This window comes from Symphalangus syndactylus, chromosome 13 (genome assembly GCF_028878055.3).
Source record: "Symphalangus syndactylus isolate Jambi chromosome 13, NHGRI_mSymSyn1-v2.1_pri, whole genome shotgun sequence".
Classification (NCBI taxonomy): domain Eukaryota; kingdom Metazoa; phylum Chordata; class Mammalia; order Primates; family Hylobatidae; genus Symphalangus; species Symphalangus syndactylus.
The window spans coordinates 48,724,679-48,741,822 of NC_072435.2; the positions used below are offsets into that span (position 1 = coordinate 48,724,679).

At 43.5% G+C, this 17,144-nt stretch overlaps 2 protein-coding genes across 2 annotated transcripts in view; one reads left to right on the plus strand and one right to left on the minus strand.

The window, feature by feature from the left end:
• The window catches only part of LOC129459810 (zinc finger protein 729-like), a 33,058-nt gene extending 19,652 nt beyond the window's left edge, over window positions 1-13,406 (minus strand). The window contains exon 1 of the mRNA XM_055237028.2: window positions 13,080-13,406. Within this exon, the coding sequence (XP_055093003.1) occupies window positions 13,080-13,082 (3 nt within the window). The 5' untranslated portion in view covers window positions 13,083-13,406. The remainder of the gene's footprint in view (window positions 1-13,079) is intronic.
• The window catches only part of LOC129459809 (zinc finger protein 850-like), a 283,509-nt gene that overhangs the window by 190,697 nt on the left and 75,668 nt on the right, over window positions 1-17,144 (plus strand).

The window sequence follows — 17,144 nt, forward strand, 5'->3', positions numbered from 1 at the left end:
GTATTTTTAGTAAATACGGGGTTTCACCGTTTTAGCCAGGATGGTCTCGATCTCCTGACCTCGTGATCCGCCCGCCTCGGCCTCCCAAAGTGCTGGGATTACAGGTGTGAGCCACCGCAGCCGGCCCAATTTTTGTATTTTTAGTAGAGACGGGGTTTCACCATATTGGCCAGGCTGGTCTCGAAGTCCTGACCTTGTGATCCGTCCGCCTCGGCCTCCGAAAGTGCTGGGATTACAGGAGTGAGCCACTGCGCCCAGCCTGCTCTGGCACATTCTAAATAATATGTCTACCTAGGAAAAAGCTGAGGAAACATAGATATAAGTTGACAGTTTACTTGGGCCAAGCTTGAGAACTGTAACCTGGGAGCAAATGTTCAAGTTGCCTGAAATATATACTTGATTAGCAGTGTGATTACAAGTTGATTTGTAAAGGCTAAAAAAGATGGACAGAGAGCGAGTTGATACAAAGTTGTCTGTCAGAAATTTTTATTTATTTACAGGAATAACATTGATTATTGATTGGATATACACCATTAAGTTTTAAGGTACAAGTTATAGTGTCCAGTGTGGCATTATTAATACATAGCTACTTGTGGCAATAGTGAACAGCTTCAAAAGATGAATACATAGTTCAAAAAACAAAAAGAGGGCAGGGTGCGGTAGTTCGCGCCTGTAATCCCAGCACTTTGGGAGGCGGGTGGATCACCTGAGGTTGGGAGTTCAAGATCAGCCTGACAAACATGGAGAAACCCCATCTCTACTAAAATACAAAATTAGCCTGGCATGGTGGCACATGCCTGTAATCCTAGCTATTTGGGAGGCCGAGCCAGGAGAATCACTTGAACCCGGGAGGCGGGGGTTGCAGTGAGCTGAAATGGCACCACTGCACTCCAGCCTGGGCAACAAGAACGAAATTCTGTCTCAAAAAAAAAAAGAAAGAGAGAGAAAGAGAATTCTACTCTCATTTTAATGTCTCTGTAAGTTTGACAACTAAAAGGACTTGCATCTCTCAGAAAGAAAGTTTTTCTTTTTTCTCAAATCTGAAAACCTGGATTCAGAATTTGAAGTTGCAGTTTTAGGTCCTGAATGGATGGGGTAGCGGCAGGTGTTCCCTGCACATTGGTGGGCATTTTAACAAGAGGAAGAAAAAGGAAGTAGAGATTCCCACGTGTACGTCTCTATTCAATGCACACGTTACTGTGACTGGGTTTCTAGGCCCCATGGTCTGTGAATCAGTTTCAGATCTGAAGATACAAGAGTCATTGAAAAAGGTAAAATGGTTGTTTGCTGCCCTGTGAAGTTTGTAGGATTCTGATCTAGCCTCTCTAAAAGTTACTGTGGAGGAATATAGATACCAAATTGGCAGAGAAACCATTCTGCCTGCATATTTAGGGGACAGCATGCATTTTGCAGCACAGTTGTGAGTTGAATGATAGCCTGAGAGGGAAAGTTTCCTCTAGCTTAAAGCTTGGGTGGCACCTTATATTTTTGTAATATGTCTGATAATTCTAGAGTTTTTTTGAAACATAAAAGACAAATTTTCTTCAGCCCCGGAGAAACTCCACAATAATAGAACAGACATAAAACTGTTGTATTACACAATTAAACCTGAACGTGACATGCATCACAGTCAGTCTGCTTAAGAGACTGCAAAGACAAAACGATGGTCACCTTAATTAGTTAACAAATAGAAAAATTTATAGCACCATGTCGTACATAGTTCTTCCTAAATTCACCTGGTAATTGAAAAGGCTAGCCATGTAGGCTAATCAGTTATGTTCAATGACAAAATAAACTTTTCATATCTTCATGAAAGGAGGTAATTTTGCAACTTGAAGCCAAGTGCCTGCTGAAGGTAGGCTCTCAATCTCCTACAAAAATGGTTAAATAGGGTGCTTTTTGGCTATTCACATTTTAAAGCAGTGGCTCTCTACTCCCTGAGCACTGGGGCTACAGCTCTCCTGCTTGCACTCTCCTGTTAGCTGGTGTCCTCTCTTGACCCCTACCATCTGCCATTAAGGCAGAGCTCACAGCTGAAAGCTTACATCTTAGGTAAACCACAACTGCCACAGCAGCACTCCAGTGTCACCTCAGAGAGGGAAGCCTGAGCTGCAGGAGAAAAGCCTGCAGGCCTCCTGGGGAGAACTGCACCTTCACATTAGTGGAAATTGGAACAGTAATTCAGCCTCAGTTTTTATTTACAATGGTGACATGGAAAAACCACTGCTGGATTTCCAACATGAGTCCAGACAGAGATAGCTCCAAAAGTTCTCACTGTGACAGCCCACCTCTTTTACAGACATCAGGGAATGTCTGTACTTACAATGCAGACACCCAAAGCACTGGATAGTAAACCAGCTCTCAGTCTGAGCAAGATTATGCTGAGAGGAAAAAAGAAGTTAAAACCATCTTAAGTAAAAACTTAGTTTAGATATAAGATTGATCAAGTCAGCCAGAAAATATTATCTTAAAAAGAATTTCTCTCTCAACAAGCAAAGTACACAGCTACTCTCAGCATGAGAAACATGAGCATTATGAAGAAAAGGGGCATATTCTCAGCAGAATTTTAGGTTTCTCTTCCATCTCTGCTGCTCTCTCATCTCCTAGCCATTGAATGGGGGTTCCATATTGAAATACATCTCACAATTTCCACCAGCACTTTTTGATGAAGATTTATAATCTGACTTTGTTCATATACTGGAATATATTTAAGCTTGCCACATAGATAACTAAAGAGCTATTATGGTTTTTGGGTGGCCAAATCATCTGTGTTTATTTGTCCTATAATAGCAGCATTCCGATTTAGTGAAATGAAAGACACTATAAATAGGCCAGGCACGGTGGCTTACACCTGTAATCCCAGCACTTTGGGATGCCGAGGCGGGTAGATCATTTGAGGTCAGGAGTTAGAGACCAGCCTGGCCAACATGGTGAAACCCCATCTCTACTAAAAATACAAAAATGAGCTGGGCATGGTGGTGGGTGCCTGTAATCTCAGCTATTCAGGAGGCTGAGGCAGGAGAATCGCTTGGACCCAGAAGACAGAGGTTGCAGTGAGCCCAGATTGTGCCATTGCACTCCAGCCTAGGCGACAGAGTGAGGATCTGACTCAAAAAAAAAAAAAAAAAAAAAGAAAGAAAGAAAAAGAAAACAAAAGTCAGAGATAACACAAATAAATGGAAAACCATTTTATGCTCATAGGTAGAAAAATCAAAATCATTAAAATGGCCATACTACCCAAAAACAACAGATTTAATGCTATTCTTATCAAACTACCAAAAACATTTTTAACAGAACTATAAAAAACTATTTTAAAATTCATGTGGAACCAAAAAAGAGCCTGAGTAGCCAAGGCAATCCTAAGCAAAAAGAACAAAGCTGGAGGCATTACATTACCTGACTTCAAACTATGCAACAGGGCTACAGTAACCAAAGCCACATAATACTGGTACAAGAAACAGACTCACAGACCAATGCAACAGAATAGAGAGCCCAGAAATAATGCCACACACCTAAAACCATCTGATCTTTGACAAAACTAATAAGAGGAATGTGGGAAGAAATCCCTATTTAATAAATGGTGCTGGGATAACCACCTAGCACTGTGTAGAAAATTGAAACTGACTCCTTCCTTACATCATATACAAAAATCAACTCAAGATGAATTAAAGCCTTAAATGTAAAACTTGAAATTATAAGAAACCCTTGAAGATAACCTAGAAAATACCATTTTACACACGGGAACTAAGATTTTATGATGAAATTACCAAAAACAATTGCAACAACAGCAAAAACTGACAAATGGGACCTAATTAAATTAAATATCTTCTTCACAGCAAGGAAATCATCAACAGAGTAAACACACAACTTACAGAATAAAAGAAAATATTTGCAAACTATGCTTTTGACAAAGTCTAATATCTAAAATCCATAAAAAACTGAAGTTTACAAGAAACAAACGACCTCCTTAAAAAGTAAACAAAAGGCAGCCAGGCACTGTGGCTCATGCCTGTTAAGCCCAGCACGTTGGGAGGCTGAGGCGTGTGTATCACCTGAGGTCAGGAGTTCGAGACCAGCCTGGCCAACAGGGTGAAACCCAGTCTCTACTAAAAACACAATTAGTTGGGCATGGTGGTGGGCACCTGTAATCTCAGCTTCTCGGGAGGCTGAGGCAGGACAATCTCTTGAACCCGCGAGGCAGAGGTTGCAGTGTGCCGAGATTGTGCCATTGCACTCCAGCCTGGGCAACAAGAGTGCAACTCCCTCTCAAAAACAAAACAAAACTAAAACCTAGTAGACAAAAGGCTAAGAGTAAGATTAAAGGCTGATGCCTGTAATCCCAGCATCTTGGGACGCCAAGGAGGGAAGATCACTTGAGGTCAGGAGTTTGAGACCAGCCTGGCTAACATGGTTAAACCTCATCTCTACTAAAAATGAAAAAATTAGCTGGGTGTGGTGGCGGGCGCCTGTAATTCCATCCACTCAGGAGGCTGAGGCAGGAGAATCACTTGAACCCAGGAGGCAAAGGTTGCAGTGTGCTGAGATTATGCCACTGCACTTTAGCCCGGGTGACAGAGTGAGGCTTCGTCTCAATTAAAAAAAAAAAAAGTAAACAAAAAACATGAGCAAACTTTTTCCAAAATAAGATATATATGTAGCTAACAAGCCTATGAAAAAAATACTCATCACTACAGAAAAGCAAAGAAAAACCACAATGAGACAGCATCTCATATCAGTCAAAATGGCTATTATTACAAAGTCAAAAAATAACAGATGCTAGCAAAGTTGCAGAGAAAAGGGCATGCGCTGCTGCTGGGAGTGTAAATTAGTTCAACCATTGTGAAAAGCAGTGTGGCGATTCCTCACAGAACTAAAAACAGAATTATCATTTGACCCAGCAACCTCATAAATGGGTATATACCCAAAGAAATAAAAATTATTCTGTCGGCCGGGTACGGTGGCTCATGCCTGTAATCTCAGCACTTTGGGAGGCTGAGGTGGGCGGATCACCTGAGGTCAGGAGTTCGAGACCAGCCTCAACATGGAGAAACCCCGTCTCTACTAAAAATACAAAATTAGCCGGGCGTGGTGGTGCATGCCTGTAATCCCAACTACTTGGGAGGCTGAGGTAGGAGAATTACTTGAACCTGAAAGGCGGAGGTTGCAGTGAGCCGAGATCGCGCCATTGCACTCCAGCCTGGGCAAAAAGAGCGAAACTCCGTCTCCAAAAAAAAAAAAAAAAAAAAATTATTCTGTCATAAAGACACATGCACATGCATGTTCACTGAAGCACTATTCACAATAGCAAAGACATGGAATCAACCTAAATACCTATCAGTGGTAAACTGGATAAAGAAAACATGGTATAGGTAAGGTTTGGTGGCTCATGCCTGTAGTTCCAGCACTCTGGGAGGCTGAGGCAGGTAAATTGCCTGAGCTCAGGAGTTCAAGACCACCCTAAACAACATGGCAAAACCCTATCTCAACAAAAAATACAGGAAGAAAAATTAGCTGGGCTTGGTGGCACACACCTGTAGTCCCAGCTAGTTAGGGGGCTGAAGTAGAAGAACTGCTTGAGCCCAGGAATTTGAGGCTGCAATAAGCCGAGATCATGTCATTGTACTCCAGCCTGGGTGACAGAGACCCATTTTCGAAAAATAAAATAAAGTGGCCGGGTGCAGTGGCTCACGCCTGTAACCCCAGCACTTTGGGAGGCCGAGGCAGGCAGATCACGAGGTCAGGAGATCGAGACCATCTTGGCTAACATGGTGAAACCCCGTTTCTACTAAAAATACAAAAAATTAGCCGGGCGCGGAGGCGGGCGCCTGTAGTCCCAGCTACTCGGGAGGCTGAGGCAGGAGAATGGTGGGAACCCGGGAGGCGGAGTTTGCGCTGAGCTGAGATTGCGCCACTGCACTCCAGCCTGGGCAACACAGTGAGACTCCATCTCAAAAAAAAAAAAAAAAAAGAAAAGAAAAAGAAAATAAGGTATTTAGTAAAAACAAAACATGGTATATAAACATCATGCAATACTACATTGCCATAAAAAGCGAACAAGATTATGTCATTTGCAGCCACATAGATGGAGCTGGAGACCATTATCCTTAGAAAACTAATGCAGAAAGAGAAAACCAAATGCATGCTCTCATTTATTAGTAAGAGCTAAATAATAAGAACACAAAGAGGGGAACAACAGACACCCTTCTAGTTAAGGGTGGAAGACAAAGAGGATCATAAAAATAATACCTGTGTGGTGCTGTGCTTAATACCTCAGTGACAAAATAATCTGCACACCAACCCCCCGACACAATTTCCTCTATGTAACAAACCTGCACATGTACTCCTGAATCAAAAATAAAAGTTAAAACAAAAAAACTCTATGGTGAAAGAGAGTGCAATGCAAGTGGAAGGACTGGTTTGTGCTACAGATAGTGGCCCAGGTACGGCTCTACTCTGATTAATTTTTGGGTTCATGGTGGCAGATGATATTATGGACAGGTTGTCCAGAACCTCATGTTGGTGGAAAAAACAGGTTGCTGCTGCAGATTCAGCGTCTGGGGGTTGGGATATGCCAGAAGACTTGTAGACACTTGAGTGAGATTTGGCAGGAAACACTAGGATCAAAAATGCTGTAGTGAAATTCCTGAGGGTATTACCTAGTTCTAAGAGGGGTGTGGATAAGTCAATGTCTAGTGGATATGCTTGTAAGAAGGCGGGAATCCTGTAATGGCAGCAGTGGAAAAAGGCGGTCTGTTCACATGTTCTCACTCATAGGTGGGAATTGAACAATGAGAACACTTGGACACAGGGTGGGGAACATCACACACTGGGGCCTCTCATGGGGTGGGGGGATAGCATTAGGAGAAATACCTAACGTAAATGATGAGTTAATGGGTGCAGCACACCAACATGACACATGTATACATATGTAACAAACCTGCACGTTGTGCACATGTGTCCTAGAACTTAAATTAAAAAAAAAAAACAAAGAAAAAGGCAGTCTGTTATCAGAACTTTTTTCCTCTAATTTTTATCCTCTCTCACTCTTGGAGGAGACCTGAAATCACAGGGTAATGGGCAGTGTGACGGCCTGTGTAGAGAAAAGCAGAGCCTCCCATTCCCAGAAACCCAGAGATCCATTCCGGACCAGGCCTCTGTGATATCTCTCAGCTGGAACCAAATTTGGAGAGTTTGCTAAACACCAAGCAATTCTCCAACACCAACTCACTGTCTGACGTGTGAATTCTGACACCATCCAGAGTCAGCACACACCCTGATTCAGGGCCAGTCTCACAACATTGTTCTTACTGTAAAAGCCAGTCACAAACCCCACGGGCCCATCTTTGCTTCTGAGCTACTGTTTAAAAATTGGGGACTCTCATAACATTCCTCAAATTCAATAATTTTATAGAGCTAGTCACAGAACTCAGGAAAACAGTGTAGTTTATCAGTTTATTAGAAAAGATACAATCCAGGAAAAGTTAAATGGAAGAAATGTATAGGACAAAGAAAAGAGATGGGGAGGCCGGGCACGGTGGCTCACGCCTGTAATCCCAGCACTTTGGGAGGCCGAGGTGGGCGATCACCTGAGGTTGGGAGTTCGAGACCCACCTGAACAACATGAAGAAACCTCGTCTCTACTAAAAATACAAAAAAATTAGCTGGCCGTGGTGGCGCATGCCTGTAATCCCAGCTACTCAGGAGGCTGAGGCAGGAGAATCACTCGAACCCAGGAAGTGGAGGTTGTGGTGAGCCAAGATTGTGCCACTGCACTTAAGCCTGGGCAACAAGAGCAAAACTCTATCTCAAAAAAAAACAAAAAAAAAAAAGAAAGAAAGAAAAGAGGTGGGGAAAGATAAAGCATATAGATAATCCTGGTAAATAGCTGTGATTAATAAAATTCTCCATTCTTTTTGTGCTCCAAGAACAGTTTCTGGAAAGAAACACCCTTCCCATTTTGACTTGGATGGTGCTCTCTTTTCTTACCTATCACATAGCCAGACACAGACTCTGCACATTATCTCCTTTTTCTTATTAAAAAATAAATAAATAAATTGGGCCGGGCGCGGTAGCTCACACCCATAATCCCAGCACTTTGGGAGGCTGAGGCAGGCAGATCAAAAGGTCAGGAGTTCGAGACCAGCCTGGCCAATATGGTGAAACACGGTCTCTACTAAAAATACAAAAATTAGCCAGGCGTGGTGGCAGATGCCTGTAGTCCCAGCTCCTCAGGAGGCTGAGGCAGGAGAATAGCTTGAACCCGGGAGGTGGAGGTTGCAGTGAGTCAAGATCGCGCCACTGCACTCCAGCCTCGGCGACAGAGTGAGACTCTGTCTCAAAAAATAATAATAATAAAAATAAATAAACAAATCAGCTGAATTTGTTTTCAGTGGTCAACCTAAAATATTTCTTAATCAAACATTACTTAAGTTTATTTCCTTTCAACAGGCTTCTGAACTTTGAGCTACCCTCAGTCTGAGTCAACATACAACCCTATTTTATGTAGTTCCTAAGAACATGATGACTTCAGGGTAAAACATTCTCTGATCTAAAATCTCCTTCTTTCACCCTCCATTTGCCATCCCCTCTGACCTCCTCTCTAATATTGTTTGCTCTTCCATATGAAACAAGGCCCTTGTCTGCCTAAACTTAGCAATCCTTAAAGATCTTATAGTTGGTACTTCCTCCTGTTGCAATACCCTTTTGGAATTCAATTCTTTTTTCAACATAAATCTAACTTTGTTTTATTTTACAAAGTCCAGAAACTATCTCAAAACAATAACAATTTCATCTTCAGTAAGACCCTCCCAATCCCCTTTCATCTTAACCTTAACTGCATCTGCCTGTGGGTCCCCAGCTTTCCAGGGCTCTATGGCTTCCCTCAGGATAAAGTCTCCTTCCATGACTGGGGTGAGCAGACTGGGATATCTGCAGAGAAGACTCCCCAGAAAAAACTAAGTGATCCTTTAATAACCTCCTTTTGCAGGCTCAGTATTAGCCTTAGCTTAGAGTCACTGGGCTCAGGCTTTAATTTTCATGTCAGTTATTCACTTGGTTTTTGAAAGTAAGTGTTTGAAAAATTCAGCGAAATTACTCTAACACAGTGTTCATATAAGGGAAGGAAATTTTAAGGTGCTTACATTTTATATCTCAATAAGAGAAGCAAAAGTATATATTCCTTTCAGAAAATAAATGTATTATTTTACTATTTCCATTAAAAATCATGTAGTAGGCCAGGCGCGGTGGCTCACGCCTGTAATCCCAGCACTTTGGGAGGCTGAGGCGGGCAGATCACCCGAGGCTGGGAGTTCGAGACCATCATGGCCAACATGGGGAAACCCCCGTCTCTACTAAAAATACAAAATTAATCAGGCGTGGTGGCACATATCTGTAATCCCAGATACTTGGGAGGCTGAGGCAGGAGAATCACTTGAACCCGGGAGGCAGAGGTTACGGTGAACCGAGATTGTGCCATTGCACTCCAGTCTGGGCAACAAGAGTGAAACTCCATTAAAAAAAAAAAAAAAAATCATGTAGTAAACAATTAGTCATATGGGAACATTTCTAGAAGGTACAAAGTTCCAGCTCATAAATTTAGCATGAAACTCAGATAGCAATGTAACAGAATAGAGACAGAGTCACTGTTAGAAATTTACCCTGCAAAAGGAGGAACTGATGTTTTCATGAATCTAAGGAACTCACCAATTACCTACCACCTTTTCTTGTGGAAATGCGTGCATTTTCTGAAGCCAGAATGGAAGAGAGATTTTCCCTATTTTTCTTCCTTGGTAGCATTTGAAGAGTCAAGCCTTAAAATTCTGTTTAAAATCACCCCACCATAAAAAACACACCAGAGAAAATTCCTAAAGTCATTTTGGGAAAAAGGTAAATGAAAATTTTTAACAAATGGAATATACAATTCAATATTAATTTTATTCTGAAACTCATCTCTTTTTTGCCCTTGGTAAGTATTTTCTTACCTTTCAATCCCTACTAACAAAATGCAATTTACAGTTAAAAAACTGAGGTCAAAATAAGTGAACAAATCTTTTCAAGGTACAGATGTGTCTGATTCATGTGTCAAGTCAGGCCATCCAATCACTTAAGATTCTCCCACCCCATTCTCTTCACTTAAGTGCCCAATAACCCCTTCTCAGGAGACTCTGAACTATGCCCCAGTGAGTGCCCCAGGTAAGAACTTTTCAAGTTCTTACACCATCTCATTGGGGTCACTTTTTTTTTTGTCATTTGGGACGCTATTTTTGATTTCACATATTCTCATTATTTTTCTTTCACTAATTTTTCATTATATTTCACTATTGTTCTGCTCTTTTTTTTTTTTGGAGACGGAGTCTCGCTCTGTTGCCCAGGCTGGAGTGCAGTGGCGCGATCTCGGCTCACTGCAAGCTCCGCCTCCCAGGTTCACGCCATTCTCCTGCCTCAGCCTCTCCGAGTAGCTGGGACTACAGGCGCCCGCCACCACGCCCGGCTAATTTTTTTGTATTTTTAGTAGAGACGGGGTTTCACCGTGGTCTCGATCTCCTGACCTCGCGATCCGCCCGCCTTGGCCTCCCAAAGTGCTGGGATTACAAGCGTGAGCCACCGCGCCCGGCCTCTGCTCTCTTAAAGAATACAGGGGGCAGAAATTACTTCAGTGTTTTCCCCGCAATACCAGCATCTGATTGGCTGACCAGCAATGTGTCTTCAAAAAATGGAAGCTGGGTTGGGTGAAGACAATCTTAATGTCTCAAGGGTTAGCTTTTCAAGGGAAGCGTATACCAGGAGAGACCTCTCAACCCCAGGGTATCCGCCTGCTTCGTTGAAAGGCTACACTCCATACCTCAGGCTGTCCTATGGGAGAAAATGACCAGGAGCTGATATTCACCAGACACTCTAGCAGACATAGCCATGGGGAGTATTTTAGCTAATTCCCAGACAGTACTGACCCAGGACCAGGGAAAAATTGAAGAATGGCTGAAAACACATCATAAAGTTTCCAAAGGAAAACCTTTACATCAAAACATTCTGCTAAAATCTGTGGAGCTAGGAGGAAAAAAAAAAAAGCGGTACAAAGATTTTTTACAACACAGTGTCAGGGGATTATTTTTTGCTTTCTTCTCATAGGAAATATTTACAAACAGAAAACAAATATTATGAAAAGTGCCATCCAATGCTTTGTTAAAAAATAATTAAAATACAGTATCAAAATGTACACTAAGGACAAATAGTAATGTGAATCAGAGAGGGAAAACTGACATTATGAACTGGAAGTTTAGTATTTTATTGCAAGCCAGAGTTAGGCTGCAGGAATTGGGGTTTGGGAGTAGACATAATACTCTGCTTGAGATACCTGTAAAAAATGGAGGGGAAAAAAAATCAGTCATCTGAGGAGTGTGAAAATAATTAAGAATAATTAAGTGGCAGGCAAATAGACTGAGGTGGCTCTAGTCCCTGATACCTACTTTTTTTTTTTTTTTTTTTTTTTTTTCCTAAAGACAGTTTCGGTCTTGTTGCCCAGACTGGAGTGCAATGGCGCGATCTCGGCTCACCGCAACCTCCGTCTCCCAGGTTCAAGCAATTCTCCTGCCTCAGGCCCACCAGTAGCTAGGATTACAGGCATGTGCCACCACGCCTGGCTAATTTTTGTATTTTTAGTAGAGATGGGGTTTCTCCATGTTGGTCCAAAGTGCTGGGATTACAGGTGTAAGCCACCGCGCCAGGCCTGATAATCTACTTTTTAAAAAATCTAATTCGGCCAGACGCAGTGGCTCATGCCTGTAATCCCAGCACTTTGGGAGGTGGAGGAGGGCAGATCACCTGACCTCGGGAGTTCGAGAGGAGCCTGACCAAAATGGAGAAACCTCGTCTCTGCTAAAAACACAAAAATTAGCCGGGTGTGGTGGCGGATGTCTGTAATCCCAGCTACTCGGGAGGCTGAGACAGGAGAATCGCTTGAACCTGGTAGGCGGAGGTTGCGTTGAGTTGAGATCGCGCTACTGCACTCCAGCCTGGGCAACAAGAACAAAACTCCGTCTCAAAAAAAGAAAGAAAAAAATATTAATAATTCAAGTGCATTTTTTTTTGTAAATTACTACATTGGGGGAAACAAAATTCAGGCTTAACCAGCTATAAACTACAATTAACCTCTGATTACATAAACGGGAAATTTCCATCTTGATTGTACAAATTAAGAAACTGCCGGGAGCGGTGGCTCACGCATGTAATCCTAGCACCTTGGGAGGCCGAAGCAGGGGGATCACAAGGTCAGGAGATCGAGACCATCCTGGCTAAAATGGTGAAACCCCGTCTCTACTAAAAAAAAAAACAAAAAATTAGCCGGGTGTGGTGGCACGCGCCTGTAGTCCCAGCTACTTGGGAGGCTGAGGCAGGAGAATCACTTGAACCCAGGAGGCGGAGGTTGCAGTGAGCCAAGATCGCGCCACTGCACTCCAGCCTGTGTGACAGAGCAAGATTCTGTCTCGAAAAAAAAAAAAAAAAGATACTACGTAACTGTACATAACCCATTACTGAATTTGGTTTTCTTCATTATGCACCTTATAAAACTCTTTCCGTCAAACCCCTTCCATAGACCATAAACTACAAACCATAGCTGGGTGCTCTGCCATTTTTGAATCACTCTTTGATTAAATTCTTTATTACTTTAGTGATGACTGCCATCAATTTTTAATAGGAGAAAAGAGGGACTGGAAACCTCACTGGACCAAAGCCCTTTCCATTCATGAACCCGCACCCGGAGTCAGGATTCTCCCTTGACGCTCCTCCCGTGGTTCCTGCCTGCACAATCTGTGAGAGAGGAGGCGCTGCGGGTGCAGAGCAGCCCAGAGAGGGCTCCAGACCAGGGCATAGTCATAGCGCAAGAAGGAAACAGGTCGCCCGGGGTCCCGCAGGCAGCGCAGCCGCCATCTTATGGCTGAAGGGGACTGGGGCCGAGCTGGGCAAGAGCTCGGGCGCAGACTGCGGAGCTCACTGCGGGGAGGCCTGAGTCCCGCCACAGCCACTTCCCACCGGTTCCAGTCAGCCCCTTCCCCTTCTCAGGATGTCAGACCCGGCACTCTCACCATCTCTAGGCTTCCAGGCGGTCCTGGCGTCCTAGCTGTGGATCTCCAAATACCTACAGGTCACAGGGCCACAGAGGCTGAGGACACCGAGCAGTGAAAACGAGATCCCGAGCTCCAGCTGAAACCAGAAACAACTGCCCCGCCACATCCCAGAAGCCGCCCTTTCCGCTCCAGCTGAGTGCCTGACTGGACGGTTCCCAGCCCAGAGTCCCTGATTGGATAATGCTTAAATCCCCGCCTCCTCAGGCCCTGAGTGACAGAAGATGTGATATGATGCTGAGCGGAATGAAGAGTGACGCGCCGGGCGCGGTGGCTCACGCGTGTAATCCCAGCACTTTGGGAGGCCGAGGCAGGTGGATCACCAGAGGTCAGGAGGTGGAGACCAGCCTGGCCAACATGGCAAAACCCGGTCTCTACTAAAAATAGGGCGCCTGTAATCCCAGCTACTCCGGAGGCTGACGCACGAGAATCGCTGAAACTCGGGAGGCGAAGGTTGCAGTGAGCCGAGATCGCGCCACTGCACTCCAGCCTGGATGACACAGCGAGATTCTGTCGCGAAAAAAAAGAAAAGAAAAGAAAAAGAAAGAAAAGAAAAGAAAAAGAAAGAAAAGGATGGGCCGGGCGCGGTGGCTCACGCTTGTAATCCCAACACTTTGGGAGGCCGAGGCGGGCGGATCACGAGGTCAGGAGATGGAGACCACGGTGAAACCCCGTCTCTACTAAAAATACAAAAAAATTAGCCGGGCGTGGTGGCGGACGCCTGTAGTCCCAGCTACTCGGAGAGGCTGAGGCAGGAGAATGGCGTAAACCCAGGAAGCGGAGCTTGCAGTGAGCCGAGATCGTGCCACTGCACTCCAGCCTGGGTGACAGAGCGAGACTCCGTCTCAAAAAAAAAAAAAAGAAAGAAAAGGATGACAGTCTAAGCTGCAGCCTTTTCAGGCAGGGTTTCCTTCCTGAGCTGAGCCAGGCCAACCCCAGAGGGTATTTGCATTTAACCTTTTGCATAAGGCCATATTCTTTTATAAATAATATATTATATGGTTATTCACAAATGAAAATAATATAAGAATTATCTAAAATTTTCAGAGTTTATGACCTTCTTGGCTTCTGGTGTTTTCATCAGATTGCCCGAGGTTTTAAAAAGAAGGCAATCCTCTGAAATAAAATTGTATTTTAAATTTTCTAGTAGCCAAACCTTAAAAATTAAAAAAAAAAAAAGACAGGTGGAATTTATTGTAGCAATTTAATTAACCCAATATATCCAAAATATCATTTTAATATGTAAGCAAAATGTAAATTATTAATGAAGTGTAGATATTTTTTGGAACTTCATCTTTGAAACTAACTCTGTATTTTACCTTTCCAGCACATCACAGTTTAGACCAACCACATTCCAGGCACTCAGTCGCCACACATGGCCAGTAGCTGCCACATTGAAGTGCAGCTCTGACCTCAGGGGAGCGAAGGGCCTGAACAAACCTTTTCTGCCAAAGGTGAAAAAAGAGCCTTTCCCTGCCAACATTTCTCTTCAGCTCTGAGGGAGGAACAGATAGTAGCCATAAATAAAGCACAGGACAGCAGGAAAAAACAACCACAGGTAGACCACTGCTGGCCACCTGTTGCCCACCTTTATTCCAGAGATCAGAAGGTGAACTAAGGATGGTAAGGCCACAGGAGAAGAAATCTCTATGTCTTCAAATCTGTGCACAGTCTTGACCTCCAATGTTTAGATATGAAAAAAACAGATTAAAGGAAAACTTACTTTTCTATTTGTCCTTGGCCCTAATGGTCAGGCTGTGGTTATCTGTTTTCTCCCGTGATATGGGGTACTGTGTGAGTATAGGCACTAATTACATGCATACATGTCCACATATATTTCTGCATTACCCAGCATTCTCTTAACGAGACCTCCAACTTTAAATCAGGGGAAAAACCAGTACCTATAGGGTACCCACTGTTAGAAGAGAACTAGTAATCAACTTGTCAATGAATCCTGGCATCCTATCTGCACTGGGTGCATGTATTAATTAGCTATTGCAGCATAACAAACCATTCAAAACTTATTTGCTCATAATTGAGATGGTCAGCTATTTAGGCTGGGCTCAGTGAGGCCATTCTTTTTGTCTCAGCTGAGCTCCTCCAGACATGTATCTTCAGCTGTTTGTTGAATAGGCAGCTGTGCTTCTGGGGATGAGCTTCCGCTTCTGGGGCTGTCAACGGGCACCTTGCTTCTCCTCCCGGTGATATCTTATCCTCCAGCTGGCTAACATGGGCTTTATTCATGGAGATGGCAGCATTCTGAAAGAAAAACAGAAGCATTCAAGACCTTTTGGGCCTAGGCCCCAAACTAGTACATTGTCATGTTCACAGGTTTCTACTGCCCTGAGTGAATAAGGCCAGCAAAATCTAGGGTTTGAAAAACATTCTGGATCTTGATGGGAACAGCTTTAAAAGCACCTACAATGGGCATGGATACAGGAAAAACTAGAAATTGCTACCATTTTTGAAATCAGTATCATTCTGCCTTTGTTTGTTTTGCATATGTGGTTTATAGAACTCTTTCACATCAAGAATCTTGTCCAAAGACACACAGCTACTAAGTGGCTGGGCTGAGACTCAGGATCAACTCTGTCTGACTCCAAAGCCCATTCACCTCCATAGATGACACTACTAAAGTAGCTGCCCTAGACCCTTGAAGTGTCCTGGAGGGTGACACTTCCACAGTAGAAGCAAGATTCCTTTTATTTTATTTTTTATTAATCTATTTAACTTCTTTTGAGACAGGGTCTCGCTCTGTCACCCAGGCTGGAATGCAGTAGTGCAATCGGCTCACTGTAACATCCTCCTCCCAAGTTCAAATAATTCTCCTGCTGCAGCCTTTCAAGTAGCTGGGATTTCAGGTACTTGCCACCACACCTGACTAATTTTTGTATTTGTAGTAGAGACGGGGTTTCACCCTGTTGGCCAGGCTGGTCTCAAGCTCCTGACCTTAAGTAATTTGCCTGCCTTGGTCTCCCAACGTTCTGGGATTACTAACGTGAGCCACTGCGCCCAGCCTATATTCCTTTTACATTTGTGCCAATATAGTACTGTTTATCATTGGGAATAATCCTGTCAAGAATTTGCAGAAGTGCACAGTGGCTCACACCTGTAATCCTAGCATTTTGGGAGGCTAATGTGGAACAATTACATGAGCTCAAGAGTTCAAGTGCAGCCTGGGTGACATAGTAAGAACCTGTCTTCACAAAAAAAAAATTTAAAAATTAGCCGGACATGGTGGTACATGCCTGTAGCCCCAGCTACTCAGGTGGTGGAGGCAGAAGGATCGCTTCAGTCTGGAAGGTCAAGCTGCAGTGAGCCATGTTTGGATACACCACTGCACTCCAGCCTGGGTGATAGAGTAAGACGTTGTCTCAAAAAAAAAAAGAAAAAAGAAAAGAAAAAGAAATTGCAGAAGCATTTTAAAAAGACATAGAATACTGGCCGGGCATGGTGACTCAAGCCTGTAATACCTGCACTTTGGGAGGCCGAGGTGGGTGGATCACCTGAGGTCAGGAATTCAAGACCAACCCGGCCAACATGATGAAACCCTGTCTCTACTAAAAACACAAAAAATTAGCCAGGCATGGTGGCGGGTGCCTGTAATCCAGCTCCTCGGGAGGCTGAGGCAGAAGAATCACTTGAACCCAGAAGGTGGAGGTTGCAGTGAGCCGAGATTGCACCATTGCACTCCAGCCTGGGCAACAAGAGCGAAACTGCATCTCAAAAAAGAAAAAAAAAGACATAGAATACTTTGTATTTGTAGCTGATGGATAAGTTTAGAAAATCAAAGCCCAACAACAGATTATTTTTCATCATAGAAAAAATTTGAAAACTTTTAAAAGAAAAATACTTTAGAAAAATTAAATTTAAAAGAGTTTAAATGGGCAAAGAATGATTTGCAAATTGGGCAGCCTGTGGAGCCAGAGTAGGCTCAGAGAGACTGCAGCATAGCCACATGGTGAAAAAAGATTTACGGACAGAAAAAGCAAAGTGACATACAGAAAATGGGGGTGAGATACAGAA